A 27,532-nucleotide genomic window follows, 5' to 3' on the forward strand; every position below is an offset into this window, starting at 1 on the left:
GTGTGTGTGTGTGTGTGTGTGTGTGTGTGTGTGTGTGTGTATGTGTGTGTGTGTGAGAGTGTGTGTGTGTGTGTGTGTGTGTGTGTGTGTGTGTGTGGCCACAGTAACGTGAGCTGAAAGAGCTGCCGGAGGGTGGGCCGGCACTGGGCGGAAAACCGATGCAGACAAACCCCCGGTGCGTGTGTGTGTGTGGGGGGGGGTGTCAGCACGTGCCTGGGGAACTCGTACGAGCCACCGTGCTCAATCACCTTCTGACTTTTGGTGAGCCGATTTTTCTTTAATTCCGTCTGAGGGGCAGAGGAGCTTTGAGGTGTGTCCGAGTCTGAAGGCACATGGAGAAACAGCCCTTCCTGGGACTTTCCCTCCCTAGAATAAGAGTTCCTTAAGAGTCCCAAGGCAGCTGTTCCTGCGTGACATGAATGGCTCACACACGCTTCGGAAGGGTTATTTCCGCCATTTTCATGTGACGTCATAAACTTGCCTTGACAAAGTGTTTGTGCCGGTGGAAGTGAGTCGAGAGATGACACACCTCTGAACCTGTTTGTGTGCGCGTGCGTGTAAACATGTGAAAGAGACACACAGCCAGTTAGATAGGCTAAACCCTTCTACAGTTTTGTACCTGTGTTGAATAGACTGCTATAAGCGTGCAATGACGTTCCCTTTATGTTTTCAGTTCTACAGACTTCAAATGGATTTCCACTGCAGAACATCACTTGAAACTAATTTGGTCCATGGGTGGAGCACCAATCTGCTTTATGAGAACAGAGACCATAAATGCACAGGATTCACTCGACAGACCTGTTAACTTTCTGTTAACACATGCTACCCCCCCGATATCACCGTATATGCATTCCTTTTTTGCCCCTATGATACTTTATGTTAACTGCTACTGTTAACTGTTAACTCGTGCGCAACTGTCTGACGCAATTGGAAAACATGTTTGCGCTGCTAATAACTCAGCTAAGGAAACAATGTGAATGCACCGTTTAAACAGCCCTTAAGGCTAATTCTAACTCAACAGCTCAGGATACCTAGACTCCTGAACTAAAACGCGTATTTGCCTTATTTCAATCGTGTGTGTTGGTGCGGGAAAAAACGCTGAACTGCAGGGATGATGCCCTCAGGGCCAGGGGTTTGGCAACCCAGGAGCAGCTGTATGAAGAAACGCCAGCCTTACAGGACTAGCGGGAGAGAGGTTTAAGTTTCTCTGTGCAGCTGTAAATGCCGAACTGAACCTGCCAGCACCCCTTACAGGTACAATTCGGCACGAAGAAACGCTAGCGCGGCTAGCGGCAAAACTAGCGGGGGCGGCGGCGCAGTACCTTGAACTCCAGTTCCATCGCCGTAACGTTCTCGCCTGCCTCCAGCTGCGTGAGCTTCTGGATGTAGGCGTAGAGGTTGCGGGCGGGCACCTCCGTGTTGCCGCAGGTGACGGCCTCCAGCAGGGCGTCGTGGATGAAGACGTACTGGTCCTCTGTCTGCACCATGTAGTTGCGCTGGGCGCGCATCAGCGTCACGTGACCGTAGATGTCCACCGTCTTCTCGTGCTTGATCCTCTCCAGCATGGCGTCAATCACGATGAAGCAGCCTGTCCGGCCCACGCCGGCGCTGCGTGCGGAGGTCAAAGGTCGCCACCGAAAAAAAACGGAGGGGGGGGGGTTAGGATCGAGAACGGGAGCACTCGCAAACCATCACCCCACCCACTCCCTTGTAGGAGGAGCATTTCATTCACCATTGGAGGATGACGGGGAGGGTTGTGCCAGACACAAAGAAAGAGGGAGTGAGACAGAAAACGAGGACGAGTCTTAAAGGGAGAGAGAGAGAGAGAGAGAGAGAGAGAGAGAGACGGCAGGCGGTCTGACTAGGTCTGCTGCACACACTAATCAGATACAGACAGCTGCTTCACCGCAACGAGCAAACAGTGGCACTCCACCACTGCTTCGCTCCGAAGCTCTCATCTCCACCCGTGTCTGTTCCCGCTCTTTTCCTCCACCTCGCAATGCTCTGCTTCATTCTCTCTCATCCGCCCACTCTCTCTCTCTCTCAATCACTCGCTCGCCCGCCATTTTGACAGTGACTCTGTAGCGCTTCCGCTCTCAAATAGAGTCCTCGCCGCTAACGCGGTAAAAGCTCCTTCACTTTCCTCCGTGACTTTGAAAAGTGAGCGGCAGAACACTCGCTAACTTTTTGTGTGTGTGTGTGTGTGTGTGTGTGTGGGGGGGGGGGGGGTCTCCTGTAGCGCGAGACAGCTGACTTCAATTAGCCGCAGCTCGATTAGCACTAGCGCTCTCCGCTAATGCGGCGTAACGGTGCTGAAACCATGGGCTGGACCGAGGCTCTTCATTAAAACTCCGCCGCGCCGCAAATTTCAACGTTACCGAACCGGCTCGGGGAGTGTGCTGCTTTCGGCCAAGGACTCTTGTTCTTAATCTCATTTGCGCAGCTGACCTATACGCCTCCACTCCAGTTCCTGCCTCTCCTGCGTCCTTTACCAGATGGCACGTGAAGGCGACCGTGAGCGCCGCCTTGAGAAAAGGGTGCTCGCGTGATGTGCGCAGACCCCCATTCTCGAGAGCTGCGTCGGCGGTGCTGGAAGCGTCTCCCCGCCGCGGTTCTCCGCAGAGTTCATTGCCCCGGACTCACAGCTGTTCAGCGGCAACGTGCAACGGACTTTAACCGCGGCTCGCTCGTCTCCGCATCTTCACTGGCTCTCCGTGACTTTCTCTCCATCTCCTCTCTCTTTCCATCTCTCTCACGTACTGTCTTTGTCTCTTTCTCTCTCCGTGCTTCAGTCAATATGTGTTTATCTCTGTCTTTGTTGGAAGTTAAAGGGGAAAAAAAGTAGAGGCCAAATTCTTTCGACCTTTCCGAGCTTGGAGTTGGAGATTTGAAAGAAACAAAGCCTCATCCATATGTCTGTGTGCGTCCTGCCCTGAGTGGCCGTTCAGGTTCACTTCATTAACCTACGACAGCTTCATTTAGGCTGCACAGCGAGCGAAACAGCACGCGCGTGCAAACGCGCACAACACCCGAACACCGCGCACGCGCGCACAGAACACGCAGATCTTTCTGTGCAATGTGTACAAACCGCGTTTCCTAACTTGTGCGTACATCCCAGGAGTTTCCAGACTTCCTGTAATCTTTTCTTTTCTCCCCGTCTCCAGCTCTGTGGCACGCAAACCGCTGACCCCCGTAACATTTAATCATGCCACTGGATGGTCTCATCCATTTGTTACCGTAACGGCTGACTAACCCCATCTCCAAGCCTGCGTTGCCACGACAACCCACGGGGGTTAGGGGCAACTGCGGTATCCGTGCTACTGTTACTTCCCTTTTCGCAGTCAGACAGGGAAAATACACTCCCAGATTTATTGCCCCCACACCACGTGCTTTACCTCGCTTCACAAAGAACGAGAGAGAGAAGGGGGGAGAGCGCGAGAGCCAGAGAAAGAGTGAGAGTCAGAGGGAGAGGGAGTGAGAGAGTTATTGCGGTGAAGGAAGTCCATAAGACGGATGTGCTTTTGAGGCTTGGATGATTTGGTGTGCCGGTCTCCGATTCGGCCATAAGGAGAGTTTGGCTTTCTTGTCTTGGTGGCATCAGGCAGCTTTGCACAAGCTTTTGCGGCCAGACAAGCTGTTAGAAGTCCACTTTTTACACTACTGCTGGCTGTGGTTTAGTATCGAATCCTGTGACGGGGAAACCTCTTGATACTTTTTATGAGTGAAGGCTCAGAATTATCAGATGCTACTAAGGTTGTGAAACACTACTGACACGGTCAAACACCACTAATACTAATCACATTATCAAAGTCCACTAATATTATCAAATGATGCCTTCACTACTAATATTATTAAAGAACACAAACACTGTTTAACTGATCAAACACCTGTACCATCACTGTTAACTTTAACACTACAAGTACAAATAACATTATCAATTACTACCTCACTAATATTATCGAACAGAAATAACATGACCCAACACTATCACACAACTGACATTTGAAACAACACTAACAACATGAAATGCTTCAAATGTTTCTAACATCATCCAATATCACAAACACTGCCAAACACCTTCACCGCTATTATCATACATTGCTAAAACCATCCACCATGATTAATATTAGTTGTCATCAAACACTGCTAGCATTATCAAACACCACAAAGATGATCACATGATCACTTTATTGCACAGCGGAAGATTAGCCATGTGGCTAACTAGCACTACTAACATGAAAAACACCACCAACATGACCAAACACTACACGCACCACTAACATTATTAAACACCCCCAACACCATGAAACACCACACACACTAACCACAAACACTAACACACCACAAACACTACAGACACCAACACATGACTAACACTATTAACCCTCTAAAGTCTCATGGCATTTTCTGTTTTTGTAATTTTTTTAAATTCACTTTATTGGTACATACTTATATCATGGTACCTACCATCTGACTTAGAGCACTGCAAAACACAATATGGCCCTAAAGCTGAAAATATGAGGTCCAATTTTAGAAATCTACCATATTTCATGTGAAAACATACCTTTACTCAACTGTTCTGGTGTTTGAAATAAATTTACCAAAGTGTTTGTTTCACAAAAGTACTGAAATATATGAATAAAGTAATATAGAAATGTGTAATAAATGTCTAAAATGACATTATCGAGTGAATGTGTGATGTCTTTCTCCTTTCAGCAAGTCTTAGAATGGCTGAGATAAAATGTGACTGTGCAATGACATTATATTAGATATCAAGCCTCATAAGATATCAATATATTAAAGCTTCACGCATGCAAATGAAAAATGAGCATTTCAACTATAACCAAAATATGGTTATAACAGGAAAATTCTCAGCTGCACAAGACAATATAAAGTATTGCCAAAACATTCATCCATCTATATACTATACTATCTTACTTTCCCCCCAAAAAAACTTTTACGAAGTAAACATTTACTAATGGACAGTCATTTTTTTCAAACAAAGTCATGACTATTGTATTTACAAATAAATTTGAGGAATTTTGCACAGAAGCGGCATTTGGCTAGCTAGCAGCAGACACTGCGTGGAAACGTGACCATAGCTGTCTAAGTCTGCTATTATAACGATACCGCAAAATTACAAAAGCGCTATTAAATATATCAAATCTTGATATCCTGCACTCTTCGCTGTGTCTACACTTGGAACGCTACTCGCTGTGTCTATACTGGGAGCATCGAGGTGGGGAATGGTGCAGAGTCTGTCCTTCCCACTTCTTAGAAGCCGAATAATGTTTGGTCCTGCTGAAGTTAGGATTATGGATAAACAGATGACAGATGGGATTGAGACTTGATATTTTGATGGTGAGAATCTGTGTCTGAACATGCACGCAAAGATGCTCAGATGAATGTGAGCTTCAAGAGAAATGTGTGTTTTTATGCGATAGAAGGCACACAAACACCCACCCACCCACCCACGCGTGCATACACTATCATTGTGGCCCAGATGCACACGAAATATGTCATGTCGATCTCTTCATTGTGTGTCCTTTTCCATTTTTGCTGCCAAATACTCTCTTCCATTCTCCAGCAGCGGGTTTGGTTATGGTCCTTGGACACACACACACACACACTCACACACACACACACACACACACACACACACACACACACACACACACACACACACACACACACACACACACACACACACACACATACACACATACACACACTCTCTCTCTCTCTTTCTGTCCAGCTAATTACAACGAGGGCTGTGGGGGAGGATTGTGGTTAATTACTACCAAGACTCACAATCTCGTCTCCTCCTCGGTCTTTTGTTTGAATTTGCACATGCGCTCGGATAAACAGGCTTCTAATCCCCCAGCTCAAACGAGCGACTGTCTCGGCTTCGTCCCTGAGGACGACTGCATGCCAGGACCTTCTGATGGCAGACCAGAGACATGGCCCGCAGGAAGAAAAGAAAAAAAACCCCACATACAAATAATAAATAGAGCCTGCTCGCAGCACCGACCACCTCGAAATGGTCAGCTCCGAGGAAGTGAAGAATGTCGGATAAAGGTCTGAAAACGATTTAAGACTTCCTGCCTAAAATCTCTTTATCAGATACAAGCTAAAGGAATTAAAAGTCCCTGTCTAACAGATGACATTAATTCCACCATTCAGAGAGGGGGAAAGAGAGATGGGGAATGAGAAAGAAGGAGAAACAGTGGGAGAGAGAGAGAGAGAGAGAGAGAGAGAGAGAGAGAGAGGGAGAGAGAGAGAGAGAGATACAGAGAGAGAGGGAGGGAGAGAGAGAGAGAGAGAGGGAGGGAGAGAGAGAGAGAGAGAGGGAGGGAGAGAGAGAGAGAGAGGAGGACAGTGTATGGAAAACAAAAAAAAACCTGACAAAAAGAACTGGCTTAGCAAGGAATTAAAAGCAGCTTGTGCAGAAGTTAATTAGTGCTCCCAGCACACCCTTTTCAATTGACCCCCCCCCCTCACTCTCCCTCCATCCTCTCTCTCTCTCTCCCTCTCCGCCTCTCCATCTCTCTGTCTATCTCAGCTTTATTGAAGTTCACTGCTGCACGGTCAGTTTGTTACTCTGCTTAACAGAGGGTTTGTTGTGAACCTCAAACCGCTGCCCAATAAAATGTTATAAAAATCGTACGAAAAAGAAATGGAGAGAGAAAATGGAAGGTGGAGAAAAAAACGGAGACAGAGAAAGGAGCAGAGGGATGGATAGAGAGAGAGAGAGAGGGGGAGAGAGAAAGAGAAATAGAGAGAGAGAAAGAGGAGAGAGAGAGAGAGAGAGAGGTGTTTGGTGAGAGAGGCTGAAAGGAAAGAAGAACGGATGGGGAGAGAAATGTAGTGAGGGAAGGAAAGAGTGAGACAGATGGAGAGACAGGTGGAGAGAGACAGGTGGAGAGAGACAGGTGGAGAGAGACAGGGATGGGGTGGGTGTGGTGAGAGTGGTGATGTTTAGACAGAGGCAGTGACACGGCTAATCCTGTAGTCACAGGGCTGCAAAGCCACTGTGTAAGGAAGCCTCGGGGACGACGGAGAGAGGCTATCATCACACACACACACACACACACACACACACACACACACTCACACACACACACACACACACACACACACACACACACACACATACACACACACATACACACATACACACACACATACACACACACATACACACACACATACACACACACATACACACACACACACACACACACTCACACACACCCACACACACACCCACACACACCCACACATACACACACATACACACACATACACACACACATACACACACACACACACACACACACACACACACACACACACATACACACACACAGCAGCACTGCTACACAAACATACAGACACTCGACACCACTGCTACACACACACACACACATTTCTTTCCTTACACTCCCTCTCAGTTTTGCTCTACCGTCTGCAATCTGCAAGGTCTGATAATTAGCAGGCTAAATCTGTCACGCGTTTAAGCTGCTTTCTGCCTTCGGCAGGTTCACCAGCCTCTGTTAGCGGCTCTGTTGTGAACACCAGCGCTCGGCACCGCGTGCACTCAAATTCAAGACCGGAGGTTTTCCTGCTGTGCAGTAAAAGTTCTGGCAGCAAAGCTCCCCAGCCTGTTCTCTCAGTGTGTTCAGATGAGTTTAGCCTCTCAGAGAGACACAACACCACACAGTCACGCACTAGATTCTAATGTGAACTGTACAGACATGCTGTACCATAGCCTAGCACCATACTGCAGTGTACATGCAGACTGTTGTCTGTTCTCAATGCTGTGCTTGACTGGTGGTCCACTGGTGTCCTGACCTGCAGTGGACCACCATGGGCCCAGCGTCCGGGGGGTTGCAGGCTTTCACCCTCCTCAGGAAGGCCAGGAATGGGGTAGGGTGCTCAGGCACGCCGTGGTCAGGCCAGGCGGTGAACTGGAATTGTCGCACCTCCTTCTTCTCACTGGAGCCATTCTGCGAATGTTAGCACAGAGCTCTGGTAAGCCACAGGTGAAGCCTGGGATGGTAGAACATAAGGGTCACATGGCCTCATCATTTAGTCATTAAGACGAGGATTTTGCCTCGAAAATGATCGTTCATGCAAGAGGTCATGGAAAAGGCCATACACCGACCCACCACACAAATGGGCACGAACACACAAACAAACGTGGACAAGCACACAAACGTGGACATACAGACAGGTGAACGGCATGTAAGTTCACTGTTCACCATTCACACTGATTCTAATGACCTGCTCATTCTTTTTCTTTAGCTGTCTAGGCAAAATTAGATAATTACAATGTTTTGTTGGGATTTTTGTTGTTGTTGTTGTTTAACCAGTATGGTATAACCTTTAAGCATATAGTAGGAGTCTATTCCTCATTGTTTCAGGGAATAATGCTAATTCCTTGGTAAAGGACATATACTTTTTTTTGCAGCTTTTTGCTTTTCAACTTCGCTGATGACTCACTTTATAAAGTGCAAACGTCCGGACGCAGTAGGTGGCAAGCTCCACCGTGTCCAGCAGTGTGACCTGGATCAACCCGTACGTTTCCGTTCCTCTGGTTGGCCAGTACTGGTCACACTTAACCTGCAAACACACAGAATTACCTCAGAGTTATCTTAAATGTGTATCCCAAACACACAGAATTACCTCAGAGTTATCTTAAATGTGTATCCCAAACACACAGAATTACCTCAGAGTTATCTTAAATCTGTTCCCAAACACACAGAATTACCTCAGAGTTATCTTAAATGTGTATCCCAAACACACAGAATTACCTCAGAGTTATCTTAAATCTGTTCCCAAACACACAGAATTACCTCAGTTATCTTAAATGTGTATCCCAAACACACAGAATTACCTCAGTTATCTTAAATCTGTATCCCAAACACACAGAATTACCTCAGTTATCTTAAATGTGTATCCCAAACACACAGAATTACCTCAGAGTTATCTTAAATGTGTATCCCAAACACACATAATTACCTCAGAGTTATCTTAAATGTGTATCCCAAACACACAGAATTACCTCAGAGTTATCTTAAATGTGTATCCCAAACACACAGAATTACCTCAGTTATCTTAAATCTGTATCCCAAACACACAGAATTACCTCAGAGTTATCTTAAATGTGTATCCCAAACACACAGAATTACCTCAGTTATCTTAAATCTGTATCCCAAACACACAGAATTACCTCAGAGTTATCTTAAATGTGTATCCCAAACACACAGAATTACCCCAGAGTTACCTCAAAACTATCACAAACACACACGCTTGCCTCAGATTTCAGTCAATCTTACATGTCAAAGACAGGAGACTGATTCAGAGTCTAGGCTACTTTGGTTGAAACTATATTGCAAACACCCACCATTAACTGAGAGTTCAGCTGACATTGTGCCATGATTGTAAAAGACAGCATAAAAGTAGACTGCCTTCCATTTGGGAACACAACATTCTGTTTTGAGGGCAAATTCCCAAGTTCCGCATCACCTCTTTCAGACCAACGGAGAGAATGCTTTGAGAGGAAAAGACATAGGTGGCAGTTAGCCATATCTCCCCCCTTTCTGCTGACTCCCTGTTTTGCAAGGGGTGGGAGGAGACACGCAAGGCATTCCAGCTATGGCAGACATCGCTATTTATTAGCCCGACAGATGCTATAATTACAAACTTCACTGCAATTTCTTCCAATCACATTATGGCTCCGGCCTTATTATGATTATACACTTTTGTTGCCCAGTGACTGACTAATAAAACATTGTTCCATTACAGTGTCGCCACTTGCATAGCCAAGGGAGATGGCAGAGATGCTAGCAAGGGGCGCTAGCCTCGCCACGGACCAATGAGCGCATACTTCCTGCTAACTAAACCGTGTGGTAATAAACGAATACGTCTCTCAGCATTCAGTCTGGGGGTACTGGCCATGAACGTGCAGCCACACACGTTTAACTCCGTGGGGGTGAGGAGGCTCTGTGTGTTAATAATGGAGGAGCCTATGGTTACAGGGCATTATAAACGCAGCTGCTTGTGAAATCACGGTCAGTTCATGACTTCCAACATCCCCCCCATTAAACTCATATTTGGAGCCAGACTTGTACTGATTGGATGTTGTACTGCCACATGGAGACTGCGGTGTTCTAGAGCTAAAAATGCCCCCCAGAAGAACAGCAGTGAAGCAAATGTTAAGACAACGTAGCCCTTGTGTTCGTCCGTTCTGGTCTCACAAGCGATAATCAAAATCGTTAATAAGGAGACTGGGTGTAAAAACGTTTGGAGGTGAGCATTTTTATTTTAAAGTGCTTCTGGAGAGCTGGTCTGAGCAGCGCAGGCGAGCGTGCACGCGTAGCACATCCTGCTAGCATCCAGCTGCGCCAGGTAGAGCACAAACTAACGGAAGTCAAACAGAAACACATGTCCCATCTTGCCTAGGAGAAGAAATATGAGTGCATCTGGTGACAAAAGAAAAGAGATGAAGAGAATGAGAGAAGAGAGAAAGAGTATGTAAAACCACCAGGGCTGTGTATTCGATCATGCAAAAACACCACGGCATCTGCTGAACGGGAAATCTTACAGCAGGAACAGGACAAAGTAGTGTTTCTCCATCCAGTCACGTGCGGACAGTTGCTTTAACCCAGTTCTCGGCATATCTGTACCAGATATGCTGGGTTGATAATGGCTTGGCTCCTACACATTGCGAGGTGAGAGGGAAACAAATGTGGCCCGGCTAAGGGGTCCCCGCGGAGCGGTTTGAGAAGCAGCCTGTGTAATTATGAGGTACATGCAGTGTGTCATAACTAGCTCTCACCTGATGTGTATTAGAATAAGCTATAAACTTCATGATATTCAAACCTCAGCCTCAACTGCGAAACCTCGTAGGGTCTCCACGTGCGGCAGACTGAGTGGACCAATTTATTACTCACAAGCTCAGAGTGCTACACTGAGTAGCCCTGCATCCTGCTCTACCAAAGTACCCCACGTGCCCGTGTGTGTGCCCCTTACCCGAGAGCAGGACCCCAGGTGCCCGTCCGTGTGTCCGTTACCCGAGAGCAGTACCCCAGGTGCCTGTGCGTGTGCCCATTACCCGAGAGCGCTCCTCCAGTTTGGTCATCATGACGATGTTGGCACTGCGCTGCTCCCACACCATCCTCCAGAAGTCTCCGAATGTCTCCGGCAGCGCTCCCTGTGTGGCGATGTAGGCGTTCTGTTTCCTGTAACCATCAATGTAGTTGGCATTGATGTAGTCGCTCCCAGGAATGCCTAAAAAGAACAAAAAGGTATTTTTTAAATTCAGAATTTATGAACGTGTTTGTGAAAACCAGCCAACAAATCGTTCAGAATCGTGCCGAAGTTTTTCATCACAGTTTGTTTTACACTTTTTGTGCAGTGTTGGTCTCATAGAGTCCATGTTCCAGTGACTACCCCAGTTCTGCTCATTGGCTGGTATTACAATGGCAAACAGGTCAGTTGTGTGTGTGTGTGTGTGTGTATGTGTGTGACTAAATGATTGTGTGCGCGTAATAGAATGTGTATGTGCACAAGTGTGTGTATTAGTATGGGTATTCATTTAAGAACGTTAGTAGGTAAACTGAATGTGTTCCTGTGTGTATCCGTGAGTAAGCAACCAAATAAGTATGTGGGTGTGTAATTACATGTAATTAAATGTATGGGTACATGTGCACACATCTGTGCTTGGGTGCAAGTGAATGTGAGTGAGGATTAGAATGTGGCGGTAGTGTGTGGGCGGGACAATGAAATGTGTGTGCTTGTTTATGTTTCGGAAATGAGAAAGTTTAGATTTGTGTGAGTAAATGAATGAGTGTGTGTGTGTGTGTGTGTGTGTGTGAGAGAGAGAGAGAGAGAGAGAGAGAGAGAGAGAGAGAGAGAGAGAGAGAGAGAAAAGGAATTGAATGAGAGAATGTGTATTTCAGTGGATAATTGAATATGCATGTCTACATGTGCACATGTGTATGTGTAATTGAATGAGTGTATGTGTGTGGGTAATTGAATAATAATGTGTGTATTTGAGTGAGTAATTGAAAGTGTGTGTCTGTGTGTGGGTGTGTGTACATGTGTGAGAGTAACTGAATGAGAGTGTCTTTAACAATATCTGCCTGAACACTAAGCTGTGGTTGGAGTGACTGGTCTGTGGTGATGGGTGAGGGCCGTCTGGCGTAGATACATCCTCCTGACTGACTCACTCGCATTAATGGAGAGGGATGCTGGTCTGAGATGCAGGTGCCTCATCTCTAACGGCAGCTGCGAGGCAGGGCAGTGCAGGACCAGCTGGCTCAGCGCCTCCCTGCCTCCCCCCAGCTCCACGCTTGGTTCACTCCTCCCTGCCTCCCCCCAGCTCCACGCTTGGTTCACTCCTCCCTGCCTCCCCCCAGCTCCACGCTTGGTTCACTCCTCCCTGCCTCCCCCCTAGCACTCAGTTTGGTTCACTCCTCCTTGTCTCCCTGTTCACTCCTCCCTTCCCTGTTAAAAAAGTGAGATATTCGCATTTTAATTCCTCCATGGCGGGAGGTAGGGAGCGAGGGAGGTCTGCTCCACTGGTAGGAGCAGCAGGATGAGAGCTCATCAGTGCTGCCAAACCCACGGACCACAGCTGCACGTGCACATGGTGCAGCCAGATAAAAGCTCATCTGTAACCAGTGTCTCCAGCACACACACACACACACACACACACACACACACACACACACACTATAACAGATACACACGCACACACACACACACACGCACGCACACACACGCACGCACGCACGCACACGCACGCATACACACACACACACTATAACAGATACACACAATCTCTGACACACATACTGTCACACAATCTCTCTCTCACACACACACACACACACACACACACACACACACACACACACACACTCACTCGAACACTATCACAGATACACACAATCTCTGACACACACATACTGTCACACAATCTCTCTCACACACACACACACACACACACACACACACACACACACACACAGACACACACACTATAACAGATACACACAATCTCTGACACACACATACTGCCACACAATCTCTCTCTCTCACACACACACACACACACACACACACACACACACTCACACACACACACACTCACACACACACACACACTATCACAGATACACACAATCTCTGACACACACATACTGTCACACACTCTCTCTCTCTCTCTCTCTCTCTCTCTCTCTCTCTCTCTCTCACACACACACACACATACACACACACGCACACACACACTATCACAGATACACACAATCTCTGACACACACATACTGTCACACAATCTCTCTCTCTCTCTCACACACACACACACACACACACACACTCACACTCACACTCACACACACACACACACACTATCACAGATACACACAATCTCTGACACACACATACTGTCACAATCTCTCTCTCTCTCTCTCTCTCTCTCTCTCACACACACACACGCACACACACTATCACAGATACACACAATCTCTGACACACACATACTGTCACACAATCTCTCTCTCTCTCTCTCTCTCTCTCTCTCTCTCTCTCTCACACACACACACACACTCTGGCACACGTTCACTTTCTCACTCCTCTCTCCCTCATTCTTTCTCTCCCTCATTCATTTCTTTTCCTCACCCTTTTCTTTCTCTTTCACACCCTCTTTCCTCCTCCCTCTCTCTCTCCCTCTCTCTCTCACCCATCTCCCTTTCTCTTTTCCCTTGTCCTTCCCAATGTCTCTCGGCTCCTTTCAGAGCGAGTTTCCATTCTCCCCCTCCCTCGCTCAAACACGGGACGACGCAGGGAGGAATGAAGAGAGTTGAGCTCCATTGGTTTTCTCTCTCCTTTTCCAAATGTGAAATGAAATGTTCGTTTGGAAACAAAAGGGGAGGTCCAGTATAAATTAGCCAACGAGGTTATGCAGAACCATCTGACTGGCTTGTCAATCGGGATTCATTGTGTCACAGACAAAAGCAGATATTTTAGAGCCTTATCCATACATATTATCCTTTTACAGATGTATTCTACCGTACTGTCATGCAATCAGGCCTTGTCTAGATGTAACAGAACACTTCAGTTAAAATGGGGAAAGATGCATGAGCCCTTGAATTTTATGTTCCTATTAAGTTTATAAAACATTCATACCCAAGTCACATAAAGGTTTATGAATTCTTATGTAAACTACAGAAGAGTAACCCTCAGTAAGGTTATTTTAAAATATAATATATCCCCTTATTAAGTTTCTCAACATAACACTAATAGCAGTATAAATTATTGCAAATTATTGAGTAACTAAATTTATTTTTGGATATCCGGTTGTACCCTACACACACACACACACACACACACACACACACACACACACACACAGTGCTAATAATAGATTTATTGTACAGTATGTTTGAAACAGTGCCACCAGAAATATCAGAGTAACTGGGCAACTGTAAATATCAGAGTAACTGAGCGATTTTAGATGGACTGACCCCCCCCCCCCCCGCGAGTTTTAGCCACCGTTTTTTCAATTAGTGTTGGAGGATCAGGTCATACATATTTTGAGTTTGTTAAGTGAAGTTTCAGTCCTGCTCAAAAATGAACAAAACCTCAGTGTTTAGTCTTATTCCCACCAGCACTGTATTTCTTTCCATATCTGTCTGTCTGTCTGTCTGTCTGTCTGTCTGTCTGTTTGTCTATCGGTGGTCAGGCTGCCAGGTGCACAGCCTGACCTCAAACTACCCAACCATCTCGACACCATGCGGATAAACAGGGGTCAATCATTGCCTGGGGTCTGGACCCTGCTCGAAAACCCGCCCCCATGGGGTTGGGCTGTCTGTTTCTACGCTGCCTCTGGCAAGGATGTGACTCTGGGACTCTCTGCATCGCTGAAGACTGCTACATGGACGCTCAGCCCTGCATGTAGAACGAACAGGATCCGTGTCGTGCTGAGACTGCAGCCAGAGGAGTCGGAACCTGTAGCCACACTGAACGTGTTCGTTTAGACCCAATCCGTGTTGCTGTTTCTTGAGATAAGTGTGTGGACTCGTCATCCTTGGCAACCCCTGCTGATTTAACCCACGTCCAATACCAATAGAGTTGGTATGTAGAGATCAGTCAGTGGAGGACTGAATCTGTTCATGGTGAATTTGTTACTTGACAGTAAAGTTAATGAATTAATCAAGCTTCAACCTAAAAGTCACCTTCACTGAGTCATCCCTAAAGCAGCACTCACTCGCCCCTGTGTGGTTTTTTTTTTTTCTTTTTTCTGGGGTGTGAAATTATAAATTGCAGGGAAACTGTCAACATTTCTGAGCGAAGGAGGAGACCGGGTAATGTTTAGACATCCGTTGAAACTGACATTAAAATGCCAGCTTATGTAGCTCGAAAACTACTGAAATCATTTTGAATAAACTTTAACAAAATACAGAAGGAAGCAGCAGCGGTGCTCGTGGTTAGCACGAGGGAACGTGCAGCTCACCGTCGATGGCCGAGAGCAGCACCCTCGAGTGGTCGTAGGCGATGACGTTGGCGTAGCGGTTCTTTGCTTTATTTACCTCCAGGTTCGAGTGCTCCCATGTGAACTGTTGGCCTGGATCAACAGACTGCAAGAGATCAATCAGAAAACAATAATCAATCAAACAATAAACCAATCAACCAATCAATCACTCAATCAATATGTGATAATCAGCATCTCTTCCGTCCATCATCACTCATATTCTGAGATGTGGAGTATTTTTTTGGAAGCTTGACTCGGATACGGTATCCAGCATGCTTCAAAAAGCCACAGAATGGCAGGCACGTCCTCTCCGGTCACCGGGCCCATTTCAGCCCTGTTTCAGACCTTTTAAACCCTTCAGCACAACTGCTTGCCTAACAAAATAGGCTGCCGGCGTGCAGACGCCGGTGTGCAGGCCAACGGGAAACTCCAGGCAGAGTCGGCTCGCGTAGGGTTCCGGTCGTCTAGACTGAGCGATTCCCCATCTTGGAACCGCCTGTGACGTTCCCTCTCTGCCAGCCGACGTCTTGCCCCCCGAGCGGAACGTCCGATTTCAGTTTGGCCCACTGGAATGTGGGTGACGTGTACAGAACGTTTATCTCTCGTGCAGGCTTGGGGTCATAAAAGAAGAAATGAGGAATGAACTAAGAATCGAACTGAAATAAACCGCGCTTTGGGCTTGACAGCAGGGCAAAACATGATCTGATAACATTGGCCATTAAGACTGTTCAGTCTACTCATACAGCTCCGGAACACACTGTACTAATGCAATTAACTTAATCTGCACCTGTGTCACCTGTGGATTAACACTTAAACTAATGACACATTCTTCATGTTGCTGACGAATAGCCAAACTCCACTTAAAGTATTCAGGGTGTTTCTAATCAGAACTGTTATACAATTCTCTTCAGGTCTGCTAAGTGCCTCTTATAAAAGGAAAAAAAGTGGGTACGCTTTTACGTGTCTGACGCATTAACAAAGGGTTGATTGTCTTTGGGAGTGATGGTAAGAGGAGTTGCCGACAGAAGAGTCCCTTCGGTCTCCACGAGCCCCCTGTCCAGAACGTAGCATTACATCCTACACGTTACTTCACATTCTCTGAAATAGTTTGTTTTGTTTAGTAGTCTCAGTTGGAGTTTCCATTTCTCTCACAGTCCATTGGAGTTCCTCCACACCAGACTCGTCAACACCATGTCTGTTTGGAGTTTGCTCTGAGCACAGCGGAATAGTGGTGATGGAACAGAGAAGTCCCCCAAAGTGCTGGCTTAAAGTCTGCAGCACAAAGTCTGAAATGCCTTTGTAAGCTGTACCATTTACACTCTCCTTCAATGGAACCATCCCTGGCACTGTTATTCCTGTCAACACTCTGCATTCTAGTAGGTACTGTTCTCCTGGCATGCACCAAATTCAGATTTGTCCTCAAATTCAACTGCAAGATAGTGAAATGTGATTCATCACTCCAGAGAACATCTTTCCACCGTCTCAGTGTCCAGTGGCAATGTGCTTTACTCCACCGCAGCAGATGCTTGGGCTTGTGTGCAGCTGCTCAGCCATGGAAACCTACTTCCTGAAGCTCCTGACACCCAGATCCTGTGCTGACGTTGTTTCCAGAGGCAGTGTGGAGTCATTATTATTATTATTGTTGTTGTTGTTGTTTGTCAATGTTCCTTGCATGGATATTGCACTTGATTATATAAACCCGTTGACAATGGGTGTGACTGAAGCATCTGAAATCAACATTTTTGTTCAGCCATTGTGGAAAACTTGTGAATTACAATCGTTTTTTGTAACCATAAATCATTATTATTATTATTATTGTTAGAACTAATGTTTCTAACAATTCTCTCATCATAAAGACATCTCTCTTCCTATGTTATGAAATGAAACCGAATGGTTGCGAGAGGCGAACAGCAGGGCGGAGGCGCGTGTGGACGCGGTGCTCGCGCCCATGCTCGCGCCTGCCGTATGCAATCGACCCCCATTTATTTGAATAATGAAATGATTCACTCTCTCCGGCGTCTGTTTGAAAAGGGAACCATGACGTGCATCCCCCTGCCGGCATATCCCTCCGCGTTGACAAATTTCAAATTACAGTTTTCGAGGACCCAGAGAATGAGGGAAGATTGGAGCGCGGCAGAGGAAGGCGACGGCTCGGAGAGATTTTCCAAAAGGAGCCTGACGCGGTGCGCTCGCCATCCTTTGTCGGCTGACGTGCCCTTTCATACGCGCGGAAGTGAAGTCAAAACAGCACAGACAATGATTAATCACACCGGGATAGCAGCCCGCCGACCCGTTACACGCAGCCGATCAAGGCCGCCGTCACTCCTAAATGCTACGTTCTGTACGCAGGCCGCCACTGCGTAATAATCGTATTGTTTATAGCCAGGAGGGGTGGGAGATCTTACTGCAGGTCGGCGAGATGCCGTCGTGTGATCCGCGCGGGAGAACAGGAGTCCGGGCCCAGGGGGGAGTTGACCTCACACCGCGAGACTCCGCCATGCGCCATTAGGAGATCGAAAATGTCTCCGGCTAAGCCAGCGGCTTCTCGGCCGAACGGTGGTTTGTGATATTGACTGTGATGAAAAGTACCCTCATCTCATTGTGCTCCTGAAATGACCCGAGAATTACAACGCGCTGTACCGCAAGTTTCTGTAACAGCTGGGGGGGGGTTAGCCTGGCTCATAGATGAACCTCATGGACTAGACTGCAGAAATAGAAAAGGAGTGAGCACGGAAGTAACACACGCACACACGCACACACACACACACACCCTCTGAACGTTGTCTAGCAGACAGAGATCACCCTGGCCATGTACCACAGCCTCTACTGACCAGGGCCAAATCAAAATATGTTTTGGAAAAAAATGAAAAAAGATGAGTTAGACCATGTGAGAGACAAAGATTTATGTTTCGTACCTAGGATTAGGAATAACTACAATCCATAAACTCCAGGCCCAGGTCAGAGATTACCACACATTAAACTCCTTCCTCATCACCCACTCCTGACTGGATGCTTCACCAATGGCTAGTTTTTGTAAGACGTTTTTTACGCCATACAGTACATTTGTTATACTATTATTGAATTATTTAATTGAGCTTTTGTATTTAGTAACTATCTTCTTAGAGGAAAGGTTTCTGGTATTGAAGGTCAATGTGAATATGACTGAGGACAGAGTACTGATGGACAGAGATTTGACACTAAACCAGCAGTCTCTGAGTTTGACATGATCCAATAACCTTTGATTATGATGAATTTTCTACGCACGGATACACACATGCCCAACGGCCCCCACTGGCAACCAAAGTACCTCATACTCCTGCGAAAACTTCAGGTTGTCGTTGGCTTTCAGGCGCTCCAGGTGATCGGCCAGGTCCATGATTGGGATTGGGGGGTGGGTGGCCATGCCTGCAGAGGAAACACACAGCAGGGGCGGCGTCAGGGTCACGGCGGGGCCGCCGCGCGGACACGGCGACTCAAAAGGAGGCGTGTGGCGTCGGAAGGGATGGTGAGAGGTGACTGCTCTTAGACCAGAGGAACCAATCGAAGAAGCAGCATGCTGGAGATGGCAGCCAATGGGAACGCGTGGAAACGCACCCTCTCCCAGCTGTGCATTCCTGGTGTGAGGGGAAGAATGTTATTTGCACGCGGGGGGGTGGGGGTGTGGTGGGAGGAGCATCGGTGGTTAGCAGGAGCAAAGAGAGGAAATCAAATCTAAACAAACCGGCAAACGACAACAAAAGACAGAAGCCGGCGGGGTGGGGTGTTGTAGTCTGCGTTCAGCGGATGACATGGGTCTTAAAGCCATCGTGCCATCTCCTGGCTATGGCACATTGTCCTGCTATGCCATGAGGTGAAGCGTTGTGAATTAGATGGTAGTAAAGCCTCGGTGGAGGGTGGAAAGCCTGAAGTATTAAACACGGAACGATGAAAGGACAGTGACGAGGACGAGGATGGCGTATGTATAAACAAGACCAACTAACTTGACAGATGGGGATTACTGGGGTAACCGGAGGCACTGGAACCTGTGAAAAAGAGGGGGGGGGGGGGGCATAAATAAAATGTTGCTGAGGTTAAAGCAATGAGGTGATCACTGCTCCTAACATCGGTCCAAGCCGCACAAAACACACAGTCTGTCAGTGCTGTTCGCCAAAAGAGACCCCCCGCCCCCCACAACCGTGTAAATGGAGTCTGGTTAGTAGGAAACAAATACTTACATGCAGCAGCCGAAAACGCTTTCAAGCAAATTAAGCAAACAAAGGAAGTGCAAAAGGAAAAGGAAAAGTTCAGGGAACTTGACAGGGAGCAGCGGGAAAGTCGCCAGCAGACACTAAAGGAACGTTGAGCTCGGAACAGGACGAAGGAAATCACTGAGGGCGGCGGAAACGACGTACGACCCCGACGGGGGCGGAGAAGCTTTCTGCTATGGTGGGAAATTGTGTACGACCCTGACGCCGCCCTCGTAGCTTTCTGCTTATAGAGGGAAATGCTGGTCACCTGGCGCCGAGCGACGGCCGATAGTCGGGGGCGGCGTGTCCTAGCCTGTGCGCGTGTGCGTGAGAGACATGGTTGGTGGGGAGTTTAAAAACCTGATAAGGAGTGTCAGGACTGTGTGTCAGTGTGGAGAGGGAGTGAATGTTTGAGAGAGGGAGAGAGAGAAAGACACGCACGCACGCACGCACGCACGCACGCAGAGGAGCAGGGCACGTGTCTAGACACAGAAGAGCCAGTAGCTCTTTCACCCGCGCGGCTGACAGAAGTAGGCATTAGCTAATGGACGAAGCGATGGAGAGGCTCCATTCAGACCCATTCAAGGCCCATTCCCAGGCAGTGGCACAATGACACCTCCGTGAAGCCCCCTTAACGCGGAACCGGGAGACGGCGTCGGGAAGGGGTGATGGGTCGAGCTGGGCTATGAGGAGTTTGAAGAGCAGATGGATTGGGCGGGGGGGTGGTGTAGGGCACAGCGGCAACGTTAATGCCTCCGAGGGTGGAGGGGTAAAAAAAGAAAGCTTCACCCCCAACCCCACCGACCCCCCACCCCCCCCACACCCACCCAAAGCTGTTTGGATGTACTTGACTTGTAATCGGAAGGTTGCCGGTTCAAGTCCCATCACTGCCAAATAGCCACTGTTGCGCCCCTGAGCAAGACGCTCAATTGCTCGAGCTGTGCTCAGTCATAATTGTAAGTCGCGTTGGAGAAAAGCGTCGGCTAAATGCCATAAATGTAAATGTAAGGATATATATACGCATGGCTGCATTAATTAGAAGGACCTTGTGAACAGTTAATGTGTGTGTGCATGGTCTGTGTACGGTCATGTGTAAACACTAGGAGACAAAACGCTTTGTGAACACTAGGAGACAAAACGGGATCGAGACATGTGGGCCACAACCCAGATACTGTCCAGTCAGCAGTGGTTGGATGTTTTTGGCCAAACTCCCACCAGCAGAGGTGGGCTGACGCATGCCCAGGGGCTACACTGGGCAAACGCGGACGTGTAAGATGCACGAGTAAGACCAGCAGGTGAACCTAATGAAGCAGGCCGTTAGAGCAGGTGCACTCTCTGACAAAGCGACTGTGTGACTGCCTGGTATTGGCTGTTCAGAGATGGGTAGGGCAGTGGCGCTGATCTGAGAACAGTGTTGTTGCCAGGGTGAGCCCCTCCCCCAGGGCATCTTGCCTGGTCTACTGAGAAGCTATATTCAGCCGTTAGCCAAGGTATGGCGCAGCTACTGCACCGGAGGCCTAACACACACACACACACACACACTTAGGTGTCTGCAGGGACGACTTCTTTTGCAGGAAGTCACAAGCGTTCCTTTTACAATCCTGATGATATTTCATTATAACAATGGTTCTCAATACACTAATCCTTGGGGACCTAGTGCTCTTAACACACATGTCCCCTCCCACAAAGGGATTGGATAATTACTTCATTGGATTAATCAAGTGTGCTGGTGCTGGAAAACACACAAGCGTGGTCTCCAGGGATGCCATTGCTAACCACGAACTTGTGGTCTTAATTTATCCACCAACTGGCACAAATATTCCCGCATCCCGACTTGACAAAAGCTTGCATTCAGGAATGCGGGACAATCAATCCGACGAGAGGAGCTGATACGCTGAGCACGCCGCATCGAAATGGAGCGCTCTGGAACGCCGCAAGAATGGCTACATCTCCGTCTGTTCCAGCCCTCAAAATCGCAAGCCGTTAGAGATGCTGCCCGCATTCTGACGAGGTCATGCTGAAAAGACAGGTGTCATCGGACTGTTATCGGATCCAGTTCCCTCTCCCGAGACAGGAGAGCTCGTACAGGACCTCTGACGTGTCAAAGCCGTGCAGACCCCAGGGCTGCCCCCTAAGTCGCTACCCCACTCTGGTCACGGAGAGCCGGGCTCCAGTGCGGTTGGTGATTACCCTGCTCACACACTCATGATTCAACTCATTATCTCATTACCAGACTCTCCAGGTGTGTTTAAGCAGGACAAACCAAACCATGGTGCACTCCAGGAGTTGGGCTCTCCTGCTAAATACTCTCGCCACCTTCATCAGATGCCTCATCAGCGATGTGACATCGTAGCACACGTTCCGTTAGAGAGCAGCAGACGTAACTGAGGACGGACACTAGAGCGAGGTCTAAACAAGGTCTCTGGTTTAAACTCTGCATGCTGGGGATGTTCTTGCGGCGGAGAGGACGGGGGTGGTTGGGGGGTGAATGGTGGCCACATTTTCGCGGCCCTCACCAGGAGTCTGGAAGTTGAGCCGGCGCAGCTCCACGGGATCGGTGGGATGGTGGGAGGGAATCTCCTTGCTGTTGGGAAGGCTGCCTTTCCTGGCCTCCGCCTCCGCCCGTTTCCTGGAACAATGGAGAAGACATGGTTACGATGGCTGGCGCGTCTGCGGTACGTCTGCGGGCGGTTGTGTGGTCCCCACGGGCTCGCGCTTTTTTCTCACTCTACCCAAGTTCAGGACTGTTGGTGGAAAGCTGATGCTCATAAAAGGAACATTAGGGAGATTTTCTCCGAGGAACGTGATCAGCCATATCACACTGAACAGTGCTGGAACTATGCAATCACACTACAGGTCACATGACAGGATTTACATATTAATTTATTATTTACATATTATTTACATAATTAATTTACCATTAATTAAATTTAGAAATGCTTCTTGATGTCATACGATTCATTTTTCCCCTCATTGTAAGATATTTATTTTTTGTTAAATATATGCATCAATGCAAATTGATCATTCATCAGGGTTAATTGCTCACAAACTGCAGGGGACATACAAGAACATCAGTGTTCCCATCATGACCCTTAATTAAGCTGTTACAAGCTTGGGGATGCAGGACACTGGAGTTGCGTGAGGAGACACAGAGGAGCTTTTTGCAGCGAGGGCCGGTGTCTGAGGCTCCTCTCCTGTCAGCTGCACCCACACTTGAGTGGTGTGGAGGCCCCAGGTGACCTACCACGCAGGAGTAACTACAAGTGGCACAAGCGAAAAGGACCTGGAAACACTCTGAGAATTGGGGCATTCACTGGCGGCATTGGGGAGATGCTGGACATGATGCTCTTGTCCTTTTGGCTGATCGTCACTGTAAGAGATCTTCTAGAGGAGCTGCTCATCACTGCAGGGGCTGATCTAGAAGAACTAGCCATCACTGCAGGGGCTGATCTAGAAGAACTGCCCTTCACTGCAGGGGCTGCTCTGGAAGCGCTGCCTATCACTGCAGGGGCTGCTCTAGAAGAGCCGCCCATCGCTGCAGGGGCTGATCTAGACGAACTAGCCATCACTGCAGGGGCTGCTCTAGAAGAGCCGCCCGTCACTGCAGGGGCTGATCTAGAAGAGCTACCCATCACTGCAGGGGCTGCTCTAGAAGCGCTGACCATCACTGCAGGGGCTGCTCTAGAAGCGCTACCCATCACTGCAGGAGCTGCTCTAAAAGCGCTGCCCATCACTGCATCTGTGCCTTCTGACAAACAACTTCAGGTCACATCTTCAAATAGAGCTTTGGGGGGAATGAGAGAAAAATGAGCAGATGTCTGAGTGGGGGGCTGGGCTATCTGAAGCAGCAATATCAGCGCAGAAAGAAGCTTTACAATTGTTAAGCAGTGCCCGAATAACAGTTCTGACAGTCGTACCACAGAGACGCTCATAGACTGCACAGTCTTATCACAGCACAGTCATGCCACAGAGATAGGCATGGACAGCACAGTCATACCACATCACAGTCATAACCGAGACGCTCATAGACTGCACAGCCACACCACAGAGACAGGCATGGAGAGCACAGTCATACCACAGGACTTTGTGGTGTGTCATTTCAAATTCAGCAGAAGACTTTAGTTGGACTTTGCCAACATGCTGGAGCTGAAATAGGAGGCAAGTCAAAGTGAAACTCTTCTCTGATGTTTAAAACACCCTACATAACTGTTACTGTTTAAATAATCAGGCAGAACCAGATTATTTACACTCCAGATAGGAAGAAGCCATATTTTTCTTTTGTGACTCTTATGTGATTTGTCCAATAAGACAGATGCCACCCTCCTTTCAGGGCTAAGATACAGCTAAAGTTTAGTCCGTATATGGCTGCACATGACGGTGATCAGCTCACTGTAAAGAGTTGTGTCTAAGGGAGCGTGGCCCCTGATCTACCAGTTCAGAATTCACCGAACTCACTGAATGAAGTCATTGAATTCATTGGAATGAAACCTGATCAGCTCTTCAAATGGACGAGTTTCATTCACAGTTTCATTTTGGCGAGACCTTTTTAAAGTTTTGCTTAATTTTACCAGCAAATGTTTTATTAACATAAAACACCTACTAACGGTTTGCAACACTTCATCAAAGTGTCAATCTTGGTTGGAAGTTCTGACTCATTAAAGCTTTGACATTTTTGGTTTTCCAAGCATTTCTAAGTGCATATTTTAAAAACATCCTTTAAACACAGTAAAATAATGATGAATTATCGGTTTCATTAACTGTTCATATGAAGAAAATGTGCAGTGGGGAAAGGAGTTTTGATGTTCTATAGATTAATGGTCTTTTAGTCATTTTACATATGACATTAATCTCAAAATAAACCTAGTTAATCTTCATAATAATTTAAAAACTGCAAAGAAAACTCAGTTATTTAAAAATATTTTTAAAAAGATATGTCTCTAAGCTTTTGACATGAGCTGAAACACACACACTCACACACACACACACACACACACACACACACTCACACACACACTCATTCACACACACACACACACTCACACACACACACACACACTCACCCTCACATACACTCACACTCACTCACACACTCACACACACACACCCTCACATACACTCACACTCACTCACACACTCACACACACACACACACACACACACACACACACACACACACACACATGTGTTTATCCCTCCAGTTCTCTGGTTTTCCTCTCTTTCTTACCTGTCTGGTTTGCTGCTCCAGGGAAGCACAGAGGGAAAGACAGAAAAGCAGCATTAGATGACATGATTACTACCAACCTCCACACTGTGTTCAGCACCTCTGCCCACTGCAGCGGACAGGCGTTGCCACGGCCACTGCAGCGAACAGGCGTTGCCACGGCCACTACAGCGAACAGGCGTTGCCACGGCTACTACAGCGAACAGGCGTTGCCACGGCTACTACAAAGGACAGGTATTGCCACAGCCACTACAGAGGACAGGCGTTGCCACGGCCACTACAGCGGACATGCGTTGCCACGGCAACTGCATAGGACAGGCGTTGCCACGGCCACTACAGCGGACAGGCATTGCCACGGCCACTGCAGAGGACAGGCGTTGCCACGGCCACTACAGCGAGCAGGCGTTGCCACGGCGACTAAAGAGGACAGGCGTCGCCTCGGCCACTGCAGCGGAAAGGTGTTTCTCTCTGGTTGGGAGCCTGCGCATCTTCACCACTGGGTCACGTGTCTGCATGTGGTGCGCATCTTCACCACTGGGTCACGTGTCTGCATGTGGTGCGCATCTTCACCACTGGGTCACGTGTCTGCATGTGGTGCGCATCTTCACCACTGGGTCACGTGTCTGCATGTGGTGCGCATCTTCACCACTGGGTCACGTGTCTGCATGTGGTGCGCATCTTCACCACTGGGTCACGTGTCTGCATGTGGTGCGCATCTTCACCACTGGGTCACGTGTCTGCATGTGGTGCGCATCTTCACCACTGGGTCACGTGTCTGCATGTGGTGTGCATCTTCACCACTGGGTCACGTGTCTGCATGTGGTGCGCATCTTCACCACTGGGTCACGTGTCTGCATGTGGTTTATGCTTCTGTAAAGCAGTTTTTCTTCGTCCAGTGACGATCAACGCTGACGCTGGCACCAGAAATCGTTTCCGCGTTTGTCAGCTTTGTTCTTCTCGTTCCTATAACGACGCATCACTCAATTATGTCACCCATACTAGCAGTTAGCATTTTACACACTGTAATTTCTTGGCAGGTGGACCACCGGGAAGTCTTCTGTATTCACGCAGGCATGTGACTGGGAACGCACAGACGGCTGTCATTCCCACGAGAAGAGAGAAAACTCCCGTTTCCAGGAAAATCTACTCATGCGCATGACTTTCTTTTCTTTTCTTTTTTTTTGAGGGATAGAAGACATCATTATAGCCGGGGGGTTTTTGAGCCTACTGCCAATTTTATATATAAAACAGTGAAATTCGTTTGTGAGGCGCGGATGGTGTTATCTCCACTACTCTCAGGCGTTGCGAACCGTTGTGATAGGTTCTCTGTTTGGTCGGAATGATCAGCTCGGGTGTTTTGCGGCGTTCAGGAGTGCAGACGGTGAGCACCTGCTGGTTCGTATGCAGGTTAGGCATTACGTGGGTGAGTAAAGCACCTTGACATTGAAGCTACAATTGGTGTTTAAATCTGTCGTGAACCAGAGGCCCTGGAGAGCCAAGTACATTCTGCAGGCTGACATGATAGGTGGCCTCCTTAGTGCCTGCATAGATTTTAATTTGGGTCCCAAGGCTAAGCAAAATACACATTTGAATAAATATACTCAAAAAACAATCAAAAGTAAAAAGAAAAAATGGAAAAAATGTGAAAAAATGTGTTTACCTTGTAAACACACACACACACACACTTTGTTCTAAAACCATCTGAAGCCAATTGCAAACGTCAGAAAGGTTTACAACAGCTGAGACGTTTCTAGAGCATTCATCCACATTTTCACTGGTTCATTTTGCTTGCGGGATATTTATCTGGAACGTCCTGAAGCCAGCGGCTGATGACGATGTTTACGATCGCAGGGAAGTTTCTAGAATGTTCTTGCTTGTTCACACTGGTTTATTAGGCTTTAAAGAAGTTCTCTGAACACACCAAAACCATGCACCATCACATGATCATGTCAGTGTGTGTTGATGTTCAGTCTTTCAGAGCAGAAGGGCTGTAACAACGCATCTCTCTCACCTCTTGTACAGGAGGATTGCGATGACGATGCATATGATGAAGACTACGGCAAGCACAGGGCCCACGACCCAGATGAGACCTTCCTCTTCATCGATTATGGGCTGGGGGTCGATGTCAGCAGACACCACGGGGTCGGAGTACGGACTCGTAGCGTACATGGTCTGGCGGGTGACATGCAGACATGCAAGTGTTACACAACAGGTTAACATCTGGAACCAGAACTGGAGGTCCACATTTCAGTTAAGGTCTCCTGTCAACTCAAATATCATTCAAAATATACGTAGATAGTTATGAAATTAAATGCACTACAGTTTAGCAAGACATTCTGAGTCATACGGCTACGGCTCAATCCGAGTCTGATTAATCTAAGATTCGACACCAGCAGACTTTACAGAGCTGTGTCTAACTGTGTGGGTGCTTGGTGGGTGGAGTCATAGACACGCCGGGCTCCGTTCCGCACCCAATTAGGGCCTGATTTACTCCTCTTCCTCGACTCCGCACCTCAGCTTTGGTGTAAGGAGATAAACAGA

At 47.7% G+C, this 27,532-nt stretch overlaps 1 protein-coding gene across 50 annotated transcripts in view; it reads right to left on the minus strand.

Annotated features, from left to right (window-relative positions):
• LOC113582932 (protein tyrosine phosphatase receptor type D) overlaps positions 1–27,532 on the minus strand; it is a 404,960-nt gene that overhangs the window by 8,150 nt on the left and 369,278 nt on the right. For 30 of the 50 annotated variants that reach the window (XM_035529843.1, XM_035529842.1, XM_035529836.1 and 27 more), the window contains 10 exons: positions 27,003–27,163; positions 24,995–25,006; positions 22,287–22,399; positions 19,525–19,566; positions 18,852–18,949; positions 15,527–15,650; positions 11,120–11,295; positions 8,506–8,625; positions 7,855–8,009; positions 1,323–1,608 (listed from right to left, as the gene is read on the minus strand). In XM_035529843.1, coding sequence (XP_035385736.1) covers positions 1,323–1,608; positions 7,855–8,009; positions 8,506–8,625; positions 11,120–11,295; positions 15,527–15,650; positions 18,852–18,949; positions 19,525–19,566; positions 22,287–22,399; positions 24,995–25,006; positions 27,003–27,163 — 1,287 coding nt within the window. The remainder of the gene's footprint in view (positions 1–1,322; positions 1,609–7,854; positions 8,010–8,505; positions 8,626–11,119; positions 11,296–15,526; positions 15,651–18,851; positions 18,950–19,524; positions 19,567–22,286; positions 22,400–24,994; positions 25,007–27,002; positions 27,164–27,532) is intronic. The other 20 variants (XM_035529853.1, XM_035529838.1, XM_035529855.1 and 17 more) reach the window with 3 other exon arrangements.

The sequence above is a fragment of the Electrophorus electricus genome, chromosome 9 (genome assembly GCF_013358815.1).
Source record: "Electrophorus electricus isolate fEleEle1 chromosome 9, fEleEle1.pri, whole genome shotgun sequence".
Taxonomy (NCBI): Eukaryota; Metazoa; Chordata; class Actinopteri; order Gymnotiformes; family Gymnotidae; genus Electrophorus; species Electrophorus electricus.